Raw genomic sequence first — 21221 nt, 5'->3', positions numbered from 1 at the left:
AGCTGCTCTTTGTCATGAAGACATACAATTATTATTCGCTGTTGCTTTGTTGGTAGGAATCAGTGTAACTGTAATGTCTTGGTATGAGAGCATGATAGAAATATATATATGTGTGTGTGTGTGTAAAATCCATTACGGGCTTCCTTCTGTATGTGCTATCATGATTATTAACAAGATTATTAACATGGTTTTATTTGGATATTTTAAAATCCCTCCTGAAGCATTCCTAGCAAGTTTTTTTTGTCACGCTTGCTAATTGCTTTGGGATGATTGTGCAGACAGAAGGCCACCATCAGAGGGCGCTGGCCGCCCATCACATCCTTATTGCTGATCTCACCGTAGATCATGAGCCTCACTCCACACCCACCTCTGTGTTTGATATTTTTATGCCCTCCATGTAAAGGTTCTGAAACACTGAAACCGATGCTTTTGTTTCTCTGTGAAATGGTGGCTTAGTGAAGCTGGATCACGTCGTACTCACAGGTGAGTAAAGATAAGAGGAGAGAGGAGCGAAAATTAAGAAAGAGAAAAGAAAAGGGAGGTGCAACTGTGAGGGAAGAAAAGTGTAAATGAGTAGGGGAGAAAAGAGGATATAGATGAAGAGATGAGAGAGGAGAAATGAAGAGGAAAAGAAAGAATAAGGAGAGAAGAGTGTTTCAGGCTGGAGAACAGCCAATTCAACACACAGCTGGAGGCCAAACAAAGCCTCTCAAGGATTATTAGGCAGAGAGGCAATAATGTATATATATTATGTGTGTGTGTGTGTGTGTGTGTGTGTGTGTGTGTGTGTAGCTACTGATGCAGGCACTTTGGAGGCAGACTGGGATTATAGACAAAAATACAATGTCTGTCATTTTTGTGGAGAGCAGTTTGTGGATTGTGTGCATGTGTGTGTGTTTCAATAAGTCAGACGCACTCCTCCCTTTAATAGACTTTATTAAAGATCTTTTTCGAGATGCTATGATTCTGTTAAAGTGCCTACTGAAAACCTCCTGGGAAACGCTGCCTTACGGCTGGCTTAATCAAAAAAACAGATTGGTCACATACAGGAATCATTGGCCACATACAGTACACAGATTACCTTAAATATGATTTACGCAATTGTGCCATTCACATATGGTCCCTACATACCATTAATACTTTAACATAAGTCTTATATAATACTGCCATAGTACACATCCATTTACAATGGAAGAAAGAAAGGTGAACATTGTGCAAAGACACAAACAGGAACTCTTTATACAAGATATTCCATTGAGCTCCCATAACACTGAGAATACAGGTAATATGTATTACAATTAATATATTATATTACAGTAAATGCATTAGGATTCAGACAGATACCACGATCCTTTCGTCCCAGTCTCTAGAGGAGAGTACATTCTCACATCCTTGTGCTTCTCTCTAAAATAAAAGACCGGCACGACCGCCAGAGGATCATATAGACTTCATTCTTAATCTCATCAGAAGGCCAGTCAGTCGTCTCAAAACATTCAGTCAAAAAGACTCACAATCACAGAAAGAAACACACTATAGAAATTGCATCGCAGTCGAGGGTCAATAGGTAACATTTTACAAACATCTATAATCTATAAGAAGTTCTATATGAAGGACGATGGATTGCTCTGTTCCCGATTCTCTTTCTTTGGCTGACAAAATCACTATAAATAAACTTTACTCAAATTTCTGTGATTACATTTACAAATGTATTACCATGTAATACGCATAAAGATACATTTACAATAAAATACCTGAATTTGCAAACAGTGGAAATGCAATAAATATTTGCTCTTATATAATCAAATATTAATATTTTAACAATGTTATAAACACATATGGGCATCACATGATTGCATGAAACAGACAACGAGCCAGCGTTTAGTTAAAAGTTGTCACAGACTTGGGATAGCCGTTGACATTTTAAATCTTAATCTTTAAACTTCTACGAGGGAAAATATTGCAGACGGTAGACCAGTAGCTGGAGGCTATCTAAAACCTCTCAGCCTAACACACTTGGTACCTAGGGTGTGCACATGAGGTCATAATAAGCTTATCTTTATCATACTGCTAGCTTAAAATACATGACAGGATACACTCAGTGTGCCACATGTACACCTGCAAACACACAAACACACACACTGCTTCAGGGGCTTGGACACTGGTTTAGGACAAATAGGTCGGTGCACTAGATTAAATACAATGTACAGCTGAAAGCACCAGTGATTCTATTTCGTGTAGCAAATGTATGATACAGCAGAATAATTTTATGATAGTTATATATTTTGATCTGTGCTTTTCTCCCTTTCAGCGTTTCACCACAGACGCACACACACACACACAAACACACACACACTCAGGCACACACATACAGACATTAAAAGACAAACTACATTGGACGAGAACACACACACATTACAAGATTCCACAGCACACACATACATTAGAGCATGTTTGTTGTACCTGGAGCCTTCAGATACTTTGTACTTATATTCTTTGTCTAGAGGAGGAACTACGTGGGACCATCAAGAGAGAAACTCAAAGTCTCTCTCATTGCAAGTTTCTCTTCGGTTGGAGAAACAGTCAGAATGCTTCAGGCAAACATAGACTGGCTACAAAGAGCCTAAAACATGTCCTATCATTATTCTGTCTGCAGCACTGTGAATGTTTCACCTCACTGGCATTTGCCGTGGACATAGAACAGATAAAAGACGGCAGGTTCGCCATCTGGACACTAGCGCAGCGTTGGGAGTCTACAGGTCGTGACCCATCCTCTCAATCTCGTCAATGAGGAAGTCGATGTCAGACTGGGTGGCTGCGGGGTTGGAGACGACCATACGGAAGAAGTTGACTTTATTGCCCTGAGGCTGATAGCCCACCATGGTGGTCCCTGACTCCATCATCATGGCTTTGATCTTCGGCGCCACCTGGTGGAGTCAAAAAAAAAAGAGAGAACGAATTAGAGCCTCATTTTCCTGAAGGGAATCTGCTGTAACTAGTGTTCATGACAACATAGTTCATTGTATGAATTAAAAAGGAAAGGTAAACATGAAAGCTGGTAGGTGGAAATATCAGAATTTATTAATCGATTCATTTATGGCTTCATAGCTTCAATTATTTATAGCTAAAAGCTCATTTTCATCTGTAGCCTCTGGGCACAGGCCACCAGTGAAGTGCAGGCCAACAAAGCCACTGACAGGTGTCTTACCCTATGGAGTTTTTCTCGCCGCTCATCACCATCGGGCATGCCTCTCAGGCTGGGTGGGATGTACCAGAAACAAACATTGGTGTGCTGGGGCTGCAGACAGAAATAAATACAGTTAATACACCCACACACAGGCGTGCGCACACACACACACACACAGACAGAGGAACACATGGAGAAGAATCTAAAAATTTATTAACATTTAGCAATTTTTTTTTACTGTAAATCAATAAGTTAAATAAAGCATGATTCTTTTTTGTTGGTGAAACCACCAAAAATGTGTATCAAACTAAAAGGATATAATTTAGAATTTTCCTTAGTGATGCAATAGAAAATGAAAGAAGCTCACCACTCCGTCAAACACCATCTCGTATCCCTCTCTGTTCTTGATCTTGTTGTACAGGTACTGCGACAAGTCCAAACACTTGTCAATGTGCTGCTCAAACCCTATGGTGCCCTGCAGGGGGGAGGGGAACGATCAGGCAATCATTGCAATGAAAGGCTTGGAGTGTAAAGCTATAGCATCTGCTATGATAGCTATGACAATTTCTGTTGGCCTGATTTTTATATGTTGGTAAGAGAACAATTTGTGTCTCCTTGCGTCTCACCTTGGCCTTCCACATGAGCCAGAACTTAAAGATGTCGACGTGCCGACCACACTGGATTGCTTTGTCCCCTGTGTCGTAGGTGACATCGTACTGTTTGTCTTGTTGGAACAGGTAGCCAGCACACATGGAGTTACAGCCTGCCAGGATCCCCTACAGACACACATACAGTGCATTGTTAACCACTTTTTCCAGGACTCTTCTGCACATGGCAGCTTAGCACTGTGGAGCACTGTCACAGACTGCTAGTGTTATGAAAGGGTGCATTAATATGTATTGTGGTCATTTTGGTGATTGTGGCTATTTTCAAGAAGAATGCCCAGTCATAACAATAATCCAGATACAATGTGCAGCACCCAAATGCAACGTTCAAATTAAGATGTTTGAAGGGGTTAAAAATGTTCTGGAAATGTTTCAATTGTGTGTGTTTGTGTGTGTGTGTGTGTTTACTGTACCTTCTCTCTGACCAGGATTGCAGAGCACTGTAGAGGCACGCCCATCATCTTGTGGGGGTTCCATGTGACAGAGTTGGCCCTGCAAAGTTTAATATATGTCTTAATGTACTGAGGCAGTTTCACTGAAGATTTTCTTTAGACAACAACACAGAGCAGCCCGTCAGCTCCCATCAGCTCCCATGTACTTACCTCTCCACGCCACTAAGCTTATGGCGATGCTTCCTGGACATCAGAAGTCCACCACCCCACGCTCCCTGAGGAAACAGCACTTTTATAAAGCGTATGCAGGCAAGGACACGGCATTACTACTGCTACAATCAAATTCTACAGTGACTGCTCCAATGTCAACTACTCACATCAACATGGAGCCACAGGTTGTACTTCTCACAGATGTCAGCAATCTCATTGATGGGGTCAAATGCACCGTACACAGTTGAACCAGCTGTGGCATTCACAAACAACGGCACATAACCCTGCAGAATCCACACACATGACAATTAGAGGGCGAAATGTTTGGATAGCAAGCAAGAACAAACACTTAAACAAACTAACTGACTATGTAAAAGAAAAAAGAAAGAAAAAGGAACAATGACACTGACCTTCTGTTTGGCATCAATGATCTTGGCCTCTAGATCTGCAGGAATGACTCTCCCTCTGTAAGAGCGTAGAGCATCATATTATCATCACATACAACATGTCACACAAGTGACACTGTTCAAACCCCCTATTTCACACTGTATTAACTGTGGCTTTACATCTCTAAGATGAATTCCCCACCTCTCATCTGTGCTCAGCAGGATCACATTCTCAGTACCAAAGCCCAGAGCGGCTCCAGCCTTCTTTATGGAGTAGTGGCTCTGTATGGACACAGATTAGGTATATAAATCATCTTTAATTGAAATATTAGCTAAATTATTTGGAGAGTGTAGATTTTGTGAGGTATTTGCTATTTGAGCCTTAGCTTGCTGTCTGTCATGTTGTCAAGTGTGCAGTGTTTTATAGACAAAAGTAGACGTGATAAAAGAAAAAGGATTCCATTAAACTAGCCATCTCCTACTGATTATTACCGGACTTCTTCTATGGCCTCAATCTACAGCTAATGAAGCATAGCGCCTGCTTTATTAGAACACCTAAAATGGTCTGTGTGTGTGCGTGTGTGTGCAGGCACGCATGTGTGTGCTCATGGTCACGTACGTGTTCAGATGTGAAGAGGACGAGGCGAGGAGCAGCAGACATGCCCTTGGTCTTGACCTCTGGGAAATACTTGTAACGTGCGATCATCACACTGTACATGTTAGAGATAGCACCCCCTGTTGAGGTGAGACACACATATCAGCACCTTGGACAGCAGCATTCACACACCCACTGTAGTGTACGCCACTGTAACTACAATATTGGAATAAAAATGATTCATTACAGTTTCTGTTTGTGGAAAAAGCACTTTTTCACCATCCCACACACAATAACTCACACATTTTGTGTATGGACACTGTTATTCATCAACTAACCTGGCGAAAAGAGTCCATCTCCCTCTCCGTCAGGCCAACCAATCATCTCTCTCATTTTCTTCAGAGTGAGCTGCTCCATCAGCACAAACACTGGAGCGATCTCATAGGTGAACCTGTCAATCATATCACAAAATGTATGAATATAGCATCATTCAACATCACTGTAACAGTTACTAACAACTGCTTTGTGAGAAGGAAGAATAAAACAAGGTTCGTATGCACACGCACACACATACATACACACACACACACACACACACACACACACACACACACACACACTTGTGCAGATTGGACAGCCCAAATACAGACACACCAATACACACACTCATTGGTTTTTCATTAGCTGTGCTATAATTCCATCCACAGAGCACAAACTGGAGCTTGTGCTGACTGCGCTAATTAAAAAGTGTCTGATAGGAGTCGGGCAGCAAACATTCATATTCAAATGCTCTCTAGAATCACTCAGTAGTTTAATTAAAGCACACAGAGCTCCGATGGCTATCTGTCAATCCTGCCAATCTCAGGCAGCAGTCTGAATGGGGCTGATTTGCTGATTTGACGGCTGAGAGGACGTGAATGTGTGTGTGTGTGTGTATGTGTGTGTGTGTGTGTGAGGGAGACAGGTGGAGAGAGTGTTTTAAAGAGATAACAGCCTCTATTGACCCCAATATTCAGAAACTGAGGAAGACACCATAATTGTTCATTTCATTCTCTTATTAAAAAAGAGAAAAGAAAAAAGACAAAAAGGCAAAAAAAATAATACGGCCAACACAAGAAGAATTGTTAGACAGACGGGAGACAGACAAATTCTAGATGTGTCTCTGACCTCTCCGTCGGCTTACAGAAGACAAAATGGCTGCAAGCTCCATGGACAACAAACCAAGAAAATTCCTGGAGAAGCTGAAGTAGGTTAACTGTGTAACAGAAAGTCAACTCTGACAGCGAGGCCTGAGCTTTTGCTCTCTTTGCTAACTGACGAGCCATCTCACCGCCTCCCACACACACCCTTAGGACTGATCCCTGTTTACCCTGCCTTTAATGAGGCCAGTTACACAACACTCCTCCACTCCCGTCAGTCGCCACCACCACCAGTACCATCTAAAACAATAACATTATCTCCTCTCCTCTTCGATTCCTCTCTGCTTTCTTCACAAGTAGGCATCTGAACGAGGACCAAAGCATTTCGTAGCTTGGGTAGAGAGGAGAGAAGATAAAGGCTGAGAGGAGAGGGGGCTGTGGGGAGACAATGCACTGAAAGAAACTGTGACAGAGGACAACAAAGGAAGGGGAGGGGATAATATTGGAAGCAGAGCAAGGGAAGTGTGCAGAAAAGAAACAGGACAAGAAGGAAAAAAGAGAGCGAAAGCCACATTCAAGATAGATAGAAACCGAATTAAAAACAGAAGATATGAAGAAATGAGAAAGAAAGATATTTTTTTCTTGTATAATTGTGCCCGGTGAGGGGTCACCCAAAGGATGAATTTGTTTGGAACATTAGCTTCAAGTCAATACACCAGATCAGACTATGACTGCTGGGCTTCATCAATGAACAGCCACAACCACACGTAAAATCACAGAGGAGACAAAATACCTCATCTTGCAGCCTCTCACTGGTCTGATTTTCAGAAATATGTTCTGTGATTTATTAGAATTACGGTTCATACCGTATAACGAACACAAAAATAGGTATCATCCTGTGTGCCTGACTTTCATTTCTTCCTAAATGTATCCCAACCACAGCAGAAAAGGCACAAAACCAGTGCATCTTTTTAAAATTCTCCTTCTCTGTGAGTCATTTCACGCTGTAATGACAATAATGGTGATCATTATCACAATCAGAGCCAATCATTGGTCTTTTCAGGGTGAAAATTACCCCTCAGTCACCTGCCTGTCTCCAGGGACAGCCCCTAAATGCCCTTATTATCATCATCAAGGGCACTCAATGTGCGTGAGTCTGTGTTTGAATGCGTGTGTGTGTGTGTGTCTCTATGTTACTAACCCTGTGACCCCCTACCACACTCTCCTCTCAGCCCCTCAAAGGAGCACTGAGTCAGTCTGTATCCACAGGGACAATAGAGCCGGAATGAGCGCTCCGCAGGGAGCTGCAGCAGCCAGTTTCCACAGTGCGACGGGGTTTTCTGTGCAGCCGGAGGACATTGTGTGTCAGTGTGGGGCCCAGCTGGCCTATCTGCTAAGACCAGCTCACAATGAGCCTGCAGTCAATGGACTGGAAACCCTAGCTGCTGTATCTGGGACAGCCAGAGCTGGTGCGTGTGTGTGTGTGTGTGTGTCATTATGAAAGTGTGCGCGAGTGTGTGAATTCAATGGCCCTGTCTCTTGGGGCGTTCTTCCAACCGGGAGATGAGATGGGAAAGTTTTTCCTAAGAGGGGGTGGTTTCCTAAGCTAATGTTTTGAGAAATTGGATAAATTAAGTGTCTCAATTTTCCTTTAGCTTTTGGTTTATTATCCGTACATCGATCTTTTCTTTAGCAGCCAGTCTAGGAGAAATAATAGCTAGAGAATACTGAATGCTCAATTTGTGGTGTATATTGTCCTCTGACCGCAATGTTATCCTGTGTGGTCATTTTGCATAGCACACGTTCTGCTGTCTCTGCAGCTATAAGTCAGTTTGTAGCACGAAACTCTAAGATGTCAGCATGACTCTACATCAGTGTCTTGCAGAGTTGTTGTACTTTGACATTTAAGTGACTTATCTTCTTTCAACTTTATTTATAAATGCAGTTAGGATTCTTTCAGCTTTCTTGCTTTCTGTCTTTAACTCAGTAATTGTCATGCCTTTTTCTGTCTCATCCATAAGAGCCTGAAACAATTCATCAATCAATCAATCAATTTATTGTTCACTTTTTTCAAGCAAAAAAAAAGGAAAAAAAAAAAAAGGCAAATATTACATAGCTCCAGCTGCTAAATTCTGAGGATTTGTTGCTTTTCTTTGTCTCATGTTATACTAAATTGAGTTTGATATTACCTTAGGCTTTTGGGAAAGAGTGACAGGCAGCTTTCACTATTTTTTCAGACTTTATAGCCTGAATTATTAATCAGTTAAATGAGAAATTAACTGGCACATCAAATGATAAAGTTGTAGCCCTACACACGAGGCAGTGCCTTTTCTTCTCTGGTCTTAATACTGTAAAAATGGCTGTGAATAAACATCAAGATATATTTTATAGATTTCCATGGTGCATATCGCTCTCAGTTCTTATTTTTGAGGAGTTCCTGTTTATTTCAACCAATAATTCAACTTAAACTGATTTATTCATCCCTCCACTGAGGATGAATTAACAGAGTAATAACTATAAGGCAGGAACACTTTCAGCAAAGATGTGATTGTCAATGTGTGAAACTCATGCATGTGTCTACAGTCAATATTCTGGTACTGTACAGCATTATTAGCACGATGTACCTCGTTCTATTCCAGTGATCATAACACAGAGTCATAGCTTATTTACAATGTGTGCGTGTGAGCGTGTGTGTGTGTCTGTGTCGAGCGTGTGTGATAAGGTTCGTGCCCTCTATCAGACTGGGCCACCATGTAACTCTGACCTGGGATCAATATGCAATCTAACCACCCCTGGGGCTGGGCTTTCTCCGATATACAGTACAGCACAGTGGCAGCCTGCCGTCTGTCAATACACAGTCTCCAAAGGACAAACCAAACACTTTATATAACTGCCCTCAGAGGCCGTTGGGACCAACTGTGGAGTGAGCTGAGAGGAACGCCATAAGTACCTCCACCATGAATTTATACAGTATGATAATGACTGGGGGCTATTTCCAGTGGCCTACAAACAGGAAATCAATGTTGTCCTGTCGTGACATATAGAGGTGTTTCCCCTGTACAGATACAAGTTATGTTATCCACATAAAAGAGCAGCTTATTGTGTGACTTACATGTTGGTGTTAGCAGTGGAGGTGAGCCACTCTCCAGCCAGACCAATAATGTCCAGACCAGAAGACAACTGGTTGAAGAATCGTGGGTGACCTAAACATAAAAAAAATATATACACAAACTGTCTTAATGGATTTCCTTTTAACAGGGCTTCGCTGCCTCTATGAGGGAATCATGCTTTATATAAAGAGAGAGCAATAAGAAAGACTGATATGTCTGCCTTGTCCTGAGCCCATAAGAAGTTTTATGAAGGTGTGTAATGACGACAATGACCTGCAGGCTTAAGCTGGTTGCCTAAGTTTGATTGTGAAAAAAATTAAAAGAAAAATAAAGAAAGCGTTCTTCATTTAAATGTTCACAGTCATTCAGATTTCATTTTGTACTCCCCTGGTCAGCCATGAAACCTAGGGGATCTGACATTGCACTGTTCAGTGTACCATAATTACGCTGGTAACAAGGCCATATGACAGCCATTTAGACTCTAAGGTGCTTGCACACACAGTCACCATCAACAGGCCTGGAGCCTAAATGCAGTCATGGATATAAGAACCTTGTAGAGGCAGCACTGTGTGTCTCACATAATAAATATGTGTGTCATATTAAGTTAATTTGAATAAAAAGATCAAACATGACAAATACATCTAAAATTGTGTATATATTAAAGAAACTGACTGCGCTGCTTAACAGCGAGAGGAAAGAAAGAGCAGCTTTGTATTTCAGCACCGTGGACAGCTCCTCCGGTGGGACTTTGAGCCACAGAAACAGTTTGAAAAGCACAAAAAAAAAACCAAACACCACATCTCCAGATGAGAAGTGGTGTTGAGTTGTAGACACACTAGACCCTGCGTGATGTATAAAACCCAAGGGACAGTTTGAGCGCTGTCGTTTTTAACAGCTTGAAACGGCCCGTGTTAGGATCCCCTCAGGCAACACTTGCTTTAATAAGTCGAGGGAAAAGAAAAGGGGGATGTCAACTGAATTACCGGGGGGACAATGAATAAGGCAGTCATCGTAATAGGCTGTACACTATCTGGCAGATGACTTCTTCTCTAATGGTTTGTGTTGAATTCACCTCTGCATTGTAAAATTGTCCATATTAATTGACATGAAGGGGATAAATAGCCATGTTTTTAAGAACATATCATTGTTTTCTAGGAATATTACTGGAAATTGCATCAGAGATGTAAACATTATAAAACAAATGTATTTTGTTTCTTGAGCTTGAATATTGTTATGCTTTGTATAATAATGTATATGGTTATATGTTGGTCTGCAGACAAAAAAAGCCTATTTAGAACTGACAGAGTACAATGTTAATTGCCTTTAATCCCACAAATTCACTGTCCTGAATTATTGAAAAGGCCTAAGATAAAATCAGATTTTTAAATCATATTCTCGACTCAAACTAGATGACCCCCCTTCATATACAGCTCTTTAGTACAGCTCAACTATTAAAGGTGTCCTGGCCTACCTGTCCGGACGCCATATTTGAGCGTGTCCCTGCAGTCCACCAGGATCTGCTCCAGAGATTCAGGCTGGTCGGATAGCTCCAGATTGAAGCCCTCCATGCCTTCCAGGAGTTGGTGAGGGTGGTGGAAGTCCAGCACCTTGGTGGAGCGGTCGAAAGTCTTCTTGACGTAGTTGGTGAGGATGTCGACCATTTCCAACAGAAACTGAATGGTAGGTTCCTCTCCATTTTTGGCTGGCAGCAAGTCTGAAAGGTGGAAGGTAGTCGAGATTAAGTCTGTGTGATTAATTCAAGTTAATTAAATCATTAAGTTACAACATAAAAGTTGGGATGCTGCGTAAAACAGGCATAAAACAGACTGTGATCACTTGCTAATCGTTCCTGACATTTATTCAATTGAAAACAGCACAAAGACAATATACTTAATGTTTGAACTGATCAGCTTCAGTGATTTTCATAAATATCTGCTTAATCTGGATTTGATGCAGCAACATGTTTCAAACAAGTTGGGACAGGAGCAACTAAAGACTGGGAAAGTTGTGGAATGCTCCAAAAACACCTGTTTGGATCATTCCACAGGTAAACAGGTTGATTGGTAACAGGTGATAGTATCATGATTGGGTATGAAAGGAGCATCCTGGAAAGGTTCAGTCATTCACAAGCGAAGATGGAGCAAGGTTCACCACTTTGTGAACACATGATTGTATAAAAGATGTTACTAGATGGATTTAGGAACACTTTGTAAAATACTTGTCAGTAAACACAGTCAGTTTGCTAATGACTGCATCCTGTTTTTATTTAAGGTTACATTTTACACAGCGTCCCAACTCACTTTGGCTATAATGGAGACCCCCTTGTCAAAGTGACAATGACAGCCCCTCCAGCATGTTAATCATAACATAGAAAGCACATTATTTTATTTTAATTTACAGTACTTTCTAACAGCAGGCTAATCATCTCATCTCATCACTGCGTCATAAATTTGGCTTTAAGCTGAGAAACTCGTATATTTTTCACCAGGTCTTAACCGGTAACTATCACAGCACACCTAAGAAAAATACCATTAAGATAATTGTACGAGTTACTTTTTCTAATTTTCAGCAACAAACACTCAAATAGTTTTGACGTACATGTGTAGATATATGTAGGTTTGTGCTCGTCTCACCTCTGGCGAACAGGTTGGAGAAGTCTGTCTCGGTGAGGCGGAAGCGCGCGTCCCTGTCACTGTTGTTGCACGAGAGCAAGTTCTTCTGGCCCGCGAGCCTCCCCTTGTCCTCGAGGCTGTTGTTCTTCTGCAGGAACCCTAGGGTGTTACACGGCGGAGGGCGGGAGTTATCACCAAACATCTCCATCCCACACACAAGGAGTAAAAAAAATGATGGGACCAAAACAGATACAATAAAAATAAAAATGAATGTTCAAACACTGTTATTCAGTCTATGAACGTGTGCGTGGAGAGACAGAAAATAATGTGAGCTGTCTAGAGTCAGCTCTTCATCCCCTGAGTTCTTTCATCAGAATCGCTTTTCTGGTGGAGGCCAAAGCTATATAGGCCATATATGTACACACACACATACACAAGGAAGAGGGACCACCTTTATGCCTGCGTGGGTGGGTGCCCGCCTCTCCCTCTGACGTCACAACCACACCCCAGTCAGGAAGCACCCAGAGGTACAGACTCAGCAGACTGATCGGCCAATAAATACACTTCCTGTAAAGAGGGCTTATTGAAGGAGTCACAGTGCCCTAAAGCGGTCTGACCCTGCAAGGCCTGTGTGTTTTCGACTCCATGATTGATCTGTTGTGTGCATGTAGGCCCTCCGTAGCTGCGGGGTCATGCGCGGGTCTAATTGTGCGCAAAAATATGCGGAAACCCCACACCCTTCTTATCTGTAAACATAAAATATTGTCTCTCATTTTTTCCAATGGAAATTCTATAATACCTTGCTCATTAAACCCGAAATGACATATTCAGAATCAATATGCGAGAGCCTTTAACCCTTTGCCACAGCGTCCGCATAGAAGTATTTCCAGTCAATTTCCATTCCGGTCCATTAAAATGTCGCTAAGGTCAATCAAAATCTATCGGTCAATGTCTCATTTTCAGAAATATCAAACTTATTCGACCCCTTGGTCTGAGCCGATTTCTGCATTTAAAAATGAATGACCACATCTACTCTTTCCTTTAATCAGTGGCAAGAAAAAAAATCTCCATACACTTAGAAAAGATTTAAATCACTGAAAGAAACACATTCCTTCAAACTACTGAGAAATAAACACACCTGTCCTGCTACGTCACATCCGCTACCCTCCGCTCTAATATGGGCTGTGAGTGACACTGATAGTATATATACACATACAGGCAAGCAGAGGTAAAATTGTATTGTTTGCTTCAGAGAAATATCTGAATGGGAACTAAAATGCTTCTTTATTTACAGGTTATTTGAAAGGCCGTTCTGGGATTTATGATCCGTATTTCCAGGCCTGTCTGGAGGATTTTTGTCTTGGTGGTGAAATGGAAAAGACATGGGGGGTTCAGGGGCGGTCTCATCATCAGACCTAAAGGCTAATGTCCACTGACCTTTACAAGATGGAAACACACTGTGACAGTCGTGGATGGCCTATATCCGGCCTCCAAGCAGATTTATTTATTAAAAAAAGAATAACAACCACCCTATGATGAAAAGTTTAAAGGAATAGAAGAAGAAAATACACACCACTAATGACATATTATGAAGACATTCATATCCCTCCCAAATAGCTTTAAAAAAAAATACCAAAAATGTGATTAGAAAAAACATACCGTGGAACATTTGATGTGCTCCAAAAAAAAAAAAAAAAAAAAAAAAAAAAACTTACCACAAATCTTCATCCCCAGTTTCCGCGTGCACCCGTGCATCCACGCGTACTCGTAGGCTAAAACAGAATGAACGTTTGAGTCTCAGGCCGCGGAGACGGCGCGGATGGGCGGATGATGGATATAAAGCGGGTGGTGGAGCACAGTGAGCACAGTGCAGCACAGACGGCTCTTGGCCAGGTGTGAGATTCCGAGCGCTTTGGGTGTTTTGTGGGTTTATGAAGAATGAAATCTCTGAGCAGTTTGGCTCAGTGTGGGCTTTGTTTGCCTTTTGTTCACCGAGACTTCATCCAGCTTTTTATTTACCACAGCACCCACTGACCATAAGGGGATGGGTCTTATAACATTTCCGATTTAAGTTCAATCAATAGGCACCGACGGTGGCCCGCGCGGCACATCCCCGCCGGCTCACACACCCAGCCAAGGGGCGGACTGGAATTAACGCCCGTGAAATGAGCTCACGGAGGAGGGCAGAAATTAATTGAGTGAAACACAGTGTGACTGGAGCGAGCTGGTTATGTCTGTGGCCGGGAAGCCTATGGCCGGCTCGATGCAGAAACTTACAGCACAGCATAGTGCGTCTCACACATACACATACACACACATCATGCACACGCACTCACAGCCGCACACAAACGCGAGCGTGGACATGCGTGAGCGGAGATGGAGCAGAAGCCGGAGGGAGCAAAAATGCAGAGCGCACGCCGAGGCGGTGCGCATACCTGATGGAGAACTTTCAAAACAGGAGCAAGTATTTAAATTCACTGAGGCAATTTTACACTGAGAGGACAGCCCGAGGCGCCGAGGCCGAGAACATATACACACAGGCAGACAGGCGCGCGCACATGCACGCACGCGCAGACACACTGCGAAGCCGCCAGGCGTGAGATGGAGCGTGGTAGAGAGATAATGGCAACATCCAGCACCAGTACACGAGCAAATCAAGACAAAACAAACATCTTCTTTTTAATGGGCTTTTCTCGGTACAAATTCACATTTGAAATAAGTATGAGATTCTTTTTTTTTTTTTTTTTTGTAGAAATGTTTATTGATACCCAAGGGCCACAAATAAAAGCTTAAATATATATATATATATTATTCGATAAAGAGAGAAAATATGAAAGTGAGGTGTGCATCGGCCCTCGAGAACCGTCGCTTATTTCCCTTTACGTTTGGCTGAAGACTAAAAGCCGGAATTATTTCCCCGCCTTGCGCTGCAGATGGCCGCTCAAGTGCGCTGTAATGGGGTCGATTCTGTGCCTGCGACAGAGGCTTCAAATGATGAATTAACCCACAGGTTAATGTAAACCTAAGCAGGAACGTTTTAAAATTAGCGGCTGAATATATTTTATTTCCAAGAGCAACTCATCAGTGCAGCCTACAGATGCGAGGGCCTGACGCATCGTGGGGAACGAGATGAGATGAATTTGGACAGAAATAAATCATCATTAATAAAAACAGGCAGTTTTGGCGATATTTGTCGAAATCATTAAAATAACCTACACATTTAAAACCCAACGAATGCGTTTTTGCAGGAAAATAGGGGAAATTGTTCAAATCACCAGCCTTTATTTTCGATCGAAAGAATGCATATTTATTCAAAAATGTTGTTGTAAATGAACTCGGATCATTATAAACACCATTGCCATAACGGCGCATTATTTGTGCGCCCGGTCCAGTGCTCGGTGCGCACCGCTGATCCGCCAGGCAGCGACAGGCAGCTGTGATGGCTCTGTTTTTAACCGGAATGATTAACGACGGAGCCCACACAGCAAATGGCCCGGGCGAGACTCGCTTTTATCAGACAGAGAAGGAGGGGAGAGAGAGAGAGAGGGAGGCAGACACAGGCTGAGACAGAGGTGTGTGGGGGTGTGCGGGGTTTGAGCCCCGCGTTGGCAATAGATCGAACTGCACGTGTGTCTTTGAGCAAGGCACCGAGTCCCTGTCAGCTCCAGTGGGCTGTTTCTGCAAACACGACCTGAACGCTCCGGTGAGGGACAGCCTTAACGAGAATTTGCCCTCGGGGATCGATCGGGGATCACGGTGTTAATAATGGGGAGTGTGAGGACGTACTTGTGGACGGAGGTCTTAAATTGTCGGAGTTGGGGTCCTGGTCCCCGCCGGTGGCTCTCGGTTCAGACGTGGCCATCAGTCCTCTGTTATCTGATCTCCAGCTGGGAAATTATTCAACTGCGAACAAAACGGTCCACGGTTAGTGGAGTGACCAGGTCAGCTCATCCGGTTCAGATATTACAGAAAAAAAATATAAACAAACATATATATAGATTAAGTGCAGTCAGTTTCAATGAGTAGGCCAGGGTTTGTTCAGAAAATGATGTTATCCGCTGTGCGTCGCCAGGAACGCTTTATTCCCGAAGGACATGAATCAAGCCGCGCAATTTGGAGAGAATTGCGCACGACGCACAAGCAGCACGCACATCAGGATAAATAGTTTTGGTGATAAGATAAAGCCTATGTGGATGCATTCATTTTGGAGATAGCCTTCAATAATTCTTGAATTCAATTAGCCATTAAAGCACTCCCAGGGCCACTGAACTGGCACTGAGGTCCAGAACACGGAGCCAGCAAGGATGGAATTTAAAAGTTGTTATCAGGGACATAAAAGAATAGGTAACAGCTCGCTGGAGCAAAATGTTAATTTTCAGTAGATATCAGTCTTGGGCACAGCGGCACCAGACCGTTAAAACCTGTGAGCTGTATGTGTGATCAGCCAGTGAGCTCACAACAGCTGATTTTTCTAAGGAATAAAAACAAGAAGCTAAAAAAAAGACATGTTCAGCCTGACATGGTTAAGATGACATATTAGAAACAATTCAACGAATAGATGACAGGATATCTTGTTAATCACAGCAGATGTTGATAAAACGCAACCATAACGTCCACATAAATAACCCACGTCATTCACCTATTGACTCAACAATCGACATTTCAATTAAGTTGCTCTTTGAACAAGCATATCCCACACCATCATCACTCAATGTCATCATGGTGTGAGAGACAGAATGAGCAACTAATGCATTCCTTCTGTCACTCATTTGCGGCTCGTTTCTTCCAAACGGCGCAGCGGATTGTAATAAATTGTTTGTTTGTTTGTTGTTGTTGTTGTTCATGCAATTTTCTCCAAAATAACGTTATGGTGCATGAATAAAGAGGAATCATGAAGCTTATCAATACATCAAGGGCGCCGCTGAAATGAAAGGCGGAGGCATCTTACCGGCTCACAGGCGCACAGGTTGTCGAGTCCAGAGAAACTACAACTGGATGTTACAATTGCCACCCAAAGGCACGACAAGGAGCAGTCCAGTGGCGGCGATGGCGGAATACCAACAGAGCGCACTAATAAAATCCCATCCAGCGGCGCGCGAGTGACCCTTTCTCCCTCAAGAATATATTCTTTTTTTATTCGTTATTTATATCTCAGGCTCCGGCTGCCCATTGGTCTCTTCACGCAGGCATGAGTCACAGCCTTGCCTCCCTCTGACGACTAATGAAGCTTCCCTGAGTGCTACTGACAGCCACAATCCACTTTAAGAAGCCTAAAAAGCAAAAGGAAAAACACCAGTGACGTATACCCACCCCTCCGTGTGTGTGTGTGTCCAGGTGTGGGTGGGTGTCACAGGAATGGAGGATGGAGACTTGAATGTGAAATGCATTCGGAGTGGGTTACATAGAAATTGACCTTGGGACGACAAACAGTTGGTTTGTGGGTTTTAGCAACAACATTTACACATTCAGATTTGATACATCACAGTTTTGGGCAGACCTGTGGAAGCTCTGCAAGGGGCTTTTATGGTGTCTATGTGGTTATTTAGCCCAGAACAAAGTCAATTCTTATGTAAACAGCAGGTGATGGAGAGAGCAGAGTGCACCATCCATGATCCATTCATCCACACAAGTACCGACTGTAATATTCACCTTCATGAGATGACAACGCTGCATGCATCATAATTTTTGACCTGCATCCTTTTTTATAACCTTGACATGGACAATAACACTGGGACATCACAGCGAATCCAGCCTGGCAGGCGTTGACATAGTGTCCTCGCTGTCATCCTCATGCCTGTGTCCTGGTCCACTGGACGGGCAGAGACCAGCCATTATGTTCATTCAATCACAGCAAATTATACAGCCTTTATCTGATGGCGCTCATACTTTCTCCTCTCACAAGTCATGCGTGGAGACGACTCATAAAGATAAGCTCTGCCATGTGATAATAACTCAGAATATACTGGGTGATACCATTTCACTAGGATGGATTAGCAGTGTGTGTGTGTGTGTGTGTGTGTGTGTGTGACAGAGAGAGAGGGTGTCTAACCTTGAAAGTGTGCACATACAGCAGAGTATCACAGAAAAACATGCATATATCCTCATTCATAAAAAGCCCTTCACTGGTTTCATTTGAAAAAAAAAATAAATCAATCATATTTTTATCTGTGTTAAATCACAGCAAAGTGCAGTGAAATGTCATCGCACTGTGTTTCATAAAACTTTTTTTCTTAGGTTCATTTGTGACCATCTGTAGTCTGCATGTTACTCAGTGAATCAAATTTAGAGCACATTTTAACCAAATTTAAATGATATCAGCAAAAGAAAACTCTAGTTAAAATGTTTCCATGCGAGTAGGGGTTGGTTCATCCAGACAAACAGCTGGTGGCGCTACTTCTCCAGTTGGATGCCATGACACCACTGCAGAAGAAGAGAGTGAGACAACATGGTAGGAGATCGAACTGGTGGAAATCTAAAGTGAATTCCTCCCTCTAAATCTTTACATTTTCTTCTGCAGGGCCACACATGATTGATTTATATCAGCAGATGTTTAGCTTCATATTTTCATGACCACGTATTCCCAAGTTCACCAGTTTCCAGGAAACAAGGGCATCAGCTTTGTCCACAATAAATATTTTATTTGCAGGTGAAATATGGAAAAGTTACCTAAAATTCACAACATCTACAAAATGAAAAGGACTTCCTGTGCAAAGCAGCTTTGAGGGTTAAAATAAACGCAGGAGGCTATTAACAGCTCAGAACAGATTTAGGGGCAAATGTGAGACGGAGGACACGGCTTGTGTCTGTTCACCCGCTTTTCTTCCTCCGCCTCCTCCTCATCAGATGGTGAAGATGAGGAGCAAGATGAAGAGGAGCAACTTGAGCTCTGAGATGCTTCCTCATCACTTCCAGAGTCATCATCGTCATCCTCATCTTCTTCGTCATCGTCATCATCTTCATCTGTGCTCTCCTCTGCCTCTTGCTCTAATGGAAAACATGGAAAGCATGTCACATGCTCACGGTGTGTTTTGGAATATGCAGGTAAATGTTTGTGTTGGTATAAAAACGGGGGGGGGGGGGCTCTCACCCTCCAACAGCTTCTTCTGGATCAGCGGGAGAAACTCAGAGGCCTCAGGATTGTCCGGCTCATAGATGAGAACTGGAAAGAGGAGAGAAGAGGCATGACTGGCTGACGACACTGCTGGCCGCTTTATTGACTGACAGAAATACAGTTGATGGATGCAGAATACATACTCATCTGACACAGTTTGCTGGCCAGCTGAAAGTCTCTGTCCATCACAGCTCTGAGGAACTGAAACCATACATCCTCATTTCAGTGTCAGTTTCTACCATTAAAGTACAGTTCATCCAAATTGACTCAAGGTGGAGTTTTGACTAAAAGTGTGAAAAATATTTTATGGATCATTTAGATTTACAGTTAGAGTTTAAGCCTTTTTCTCAACAGAGCTTGAAGTGTGGAATCAATGATGGTGATCAGTCACTTTACCTCGATTATCAGCTCTACTGGTGCCTTAAGGTCTTCATCCTCAACATCCTCTTTCTCGGACTGTTCTTCATCCCCATTTGGCTCATGTGTGGAAAGAGGTTCAGCTACTGGGGGAGCATGTGTTGTTCATAATGGCAACCAGTATCATCATCATTATTGACAACAAAACTTACACTATAAGTTTCTATCTCTGCATTTCTTTCTTTGTATTTTGAGTTTGTTCTACATCAGCCCACCTGTTACTGCTGAGTCTGGGGGCTGGGCTTTCATCAAGTCTCTCCTTTCCGGCTCATCATCAGGCACTGCAGTCAACTGTGCTTTTTCAACCCTGAAATGCCATTTAAGATTTAAAACTGTGTGTTGGCGATACTTCATTTGTTTGTGATCACCTACCGTTTGAATTCCGAGAACAGACCTTGGTGTTAAGTTGATGGATTCCTTTGGTGAGGACTCTGCTGGAGAACATACAAGAAATCTTTTCAGCCAGGAAACTTGCATGAATTTTCTTTGATTTTTTTTTTTAAAAGAGACAACAGATAGTAGAATTTAATGTCATTTGTATGTGAAAAGAAAAAGCTGAAACTGTCAGTTGGTTTTGATGTTCTAAACAAAACATTAAACTTAATATAACAGTATGGGGACACAAGGAAAAATGAATCAGACAGCAACATCTCAAGATTATGGAACAACACTAATGCAGGTCCAGATTAAGTGTTAATAAAACCAAATGCTGACAGAATTTATACTCTCCTTACTGTGCAAAATGTCATCAGTTCACAGCATGGCATTTATTTTCCAGCAGTTATTTGTGGTGAAGTGTTATTTTTTACTTGAGTGTACCCAGCCTGTCTCTTCTAATTCTGTCACAGTTATTGACTTTGTTTGTGATTTACTACTTTTCCCAGAACGACAAATTTAACAAGCATGCACGTGCATGCATATATCAATGTACCTGTCAAGAGTGATCAACAGCAATTTTAAAAAGAGTTTTATCATTCATAGTGAAGCAAGAGTTGCACTCCTTAACATGTCTGAGGGTTGTTGTTGTTACATTCTGGTCTTTTGAGGCATCTCTCGATGGAGAAATTGTTACCTCTGCCTGTTCAGAAACAGATTTCTCCCTGTGTAATTGCATATAACACTATGTGAAATAGTACAGATGAGATTAGGTTTCCCTCCACCACCACATACCATCTTTATTCAGCACGTCACCACTTCGAGACCCAGACTTTTGAGTCTCCTGACAAGAAGCCTTCAGAATGAAAAAGAATTTCAGTACAGTAGTGAAGCAAAGCGTATTTCTGTCAAGTCAATTGGTTTAGTCTATCTCAGAATACCCACCTGTACAGAACGATGCAGTGGACGAGCAAGAAGACTCCTGCGATGCAAAAAGTAAATAAAAGAATTAAGCATGAGCATTG

General features: G+C 42.3%; 2 protein-coding genes across 2 annotated transcripts; both read right to left on the bottom strand.

The window, feature by feature from the left end:
* Positions 1 to 997: 997 nt before the first annotated feature.
* LOC121615566 (glutamate decarboxylase 1-like) lies at positions 998 to 17364 on the bottom strand. Its single transcript, XM_041949949.1, has 16 exons — positions 17242 to 17364; positions 16080 to 16196; positions 12315 to 12452; positions 11153 to 11395; positions 9684 to 9774; positions 5771 to 5883; positions 5457 to 5572; positions 5040 to 5119; positions 4862 to 4916; positions 4619 to 4735; positions 4452 to 4516; positions 4263 to 4341; positions 3811 to 3960; positions 3552 to 3659; positions 3206 to 3295; positions 998 to 2924 (listed from the first exon to the last, which is right to left on the bottom strand). The coding sequence occupies exons 2-16, from the start codon at positions 16153 to 16155 to the stop codon at positions 2751 to 2753; spliced, it is 1695 nt and encodes a 564-aa protein (XP_041805883.1). The 5' UTR covers positions 16156 to 16196; positions 17242 to 17364; the 3' UTR covers positions 998 to 2750.
* A 1263-nt stretch (positions 17365 to 18627) lies between these two features.
* On the bottom strand, positions 18628 to 21000 carry erich2 (glutamate-rich 2). Its single transcript, XM_041948922.1, has 7 exons — positions 20992 to 21000; positions 20216 to 20255; positions 20037 to 20128; positions 19801 to 19904; positions 19548 to 19605; positions 19381 to 19452; positions 18628 to 18713 (listed from the first exon to the last, which is right to left on the bottom strand). Exons 3-7 carry the CDS (start codon positions 20068 to 20070, stop codon positions 18628 to 18630), a joined length of 354 nt encoding a protein of 117 aa, XP_041804856.1. The 5' UTR covers positions 20071 to 20128; positions 20216 to 20255; positions 20992 to 21000.
* Between the last annotated feature and the right edge of the window lie 221 nt (positions 21001 to 21221).

Source organism: Chelmon rostratus, chromosome 12 (assembly GCF_017976325.1).
Source record: "Chelmon rostratus isolate fCheRos1 chromosome 12, fCheRos1.pri, whole genome shotgun sequence".
NCBI lineage: Eukaryota > Metazoa > Chordata > Actinopteri > Chaetodontiformes > Chaetodontidae > Chelmon > Chelmon rostratus.
This window is presented reverse-complemented; position numbering and strand designations above follow the sequence as displayed.

Bases quoted from the DNA above. Each gene is read 5' to 3' on its own strand.
- LOC121615566 (XM_041949949.1), bottom strand. From the start codon at position 16,155: ATGGCCACGTCTGAACCGAGAGCCACCGGCGGGGACCAGGACCCCAAC. The intron at 11,396-12,314 runs GTGAGACGAGCA...TCCACCTTTCAG, and splicing joins CTCCAACCTGTTCGCCAGAG to ACTTGCTGCCAGCCAAAAAT. The intron at 5,573-5,770 runs GTTAGTTGATGA...TCACCTCAACAG, and splicing joins AGATGGACTCTTTTCGCCAG to GGGGTGCTATCTCTAACATG.
- erich2 (XM_041948922.1), bottom strand. From the start codon at position 20,070: ATGAAAGCCCAGCCCCCAGACTCAGCAGTAACAG. The intron at 19,453-19,547 runs GTATGTATTCTG...TCCTCTTTCCAG, and splicing joins CAGCAAACTGTGTCAGATGA to TTCTCATCTATGAGCCGGAC. The intron at 18,714-19,380 runs GTGAGAGCCCCC...CTTCTTCTGCAG, and splicing joins CCAGAAGAAGCTGTTGGAGG to TGGTGTCATGGCATCCAACT.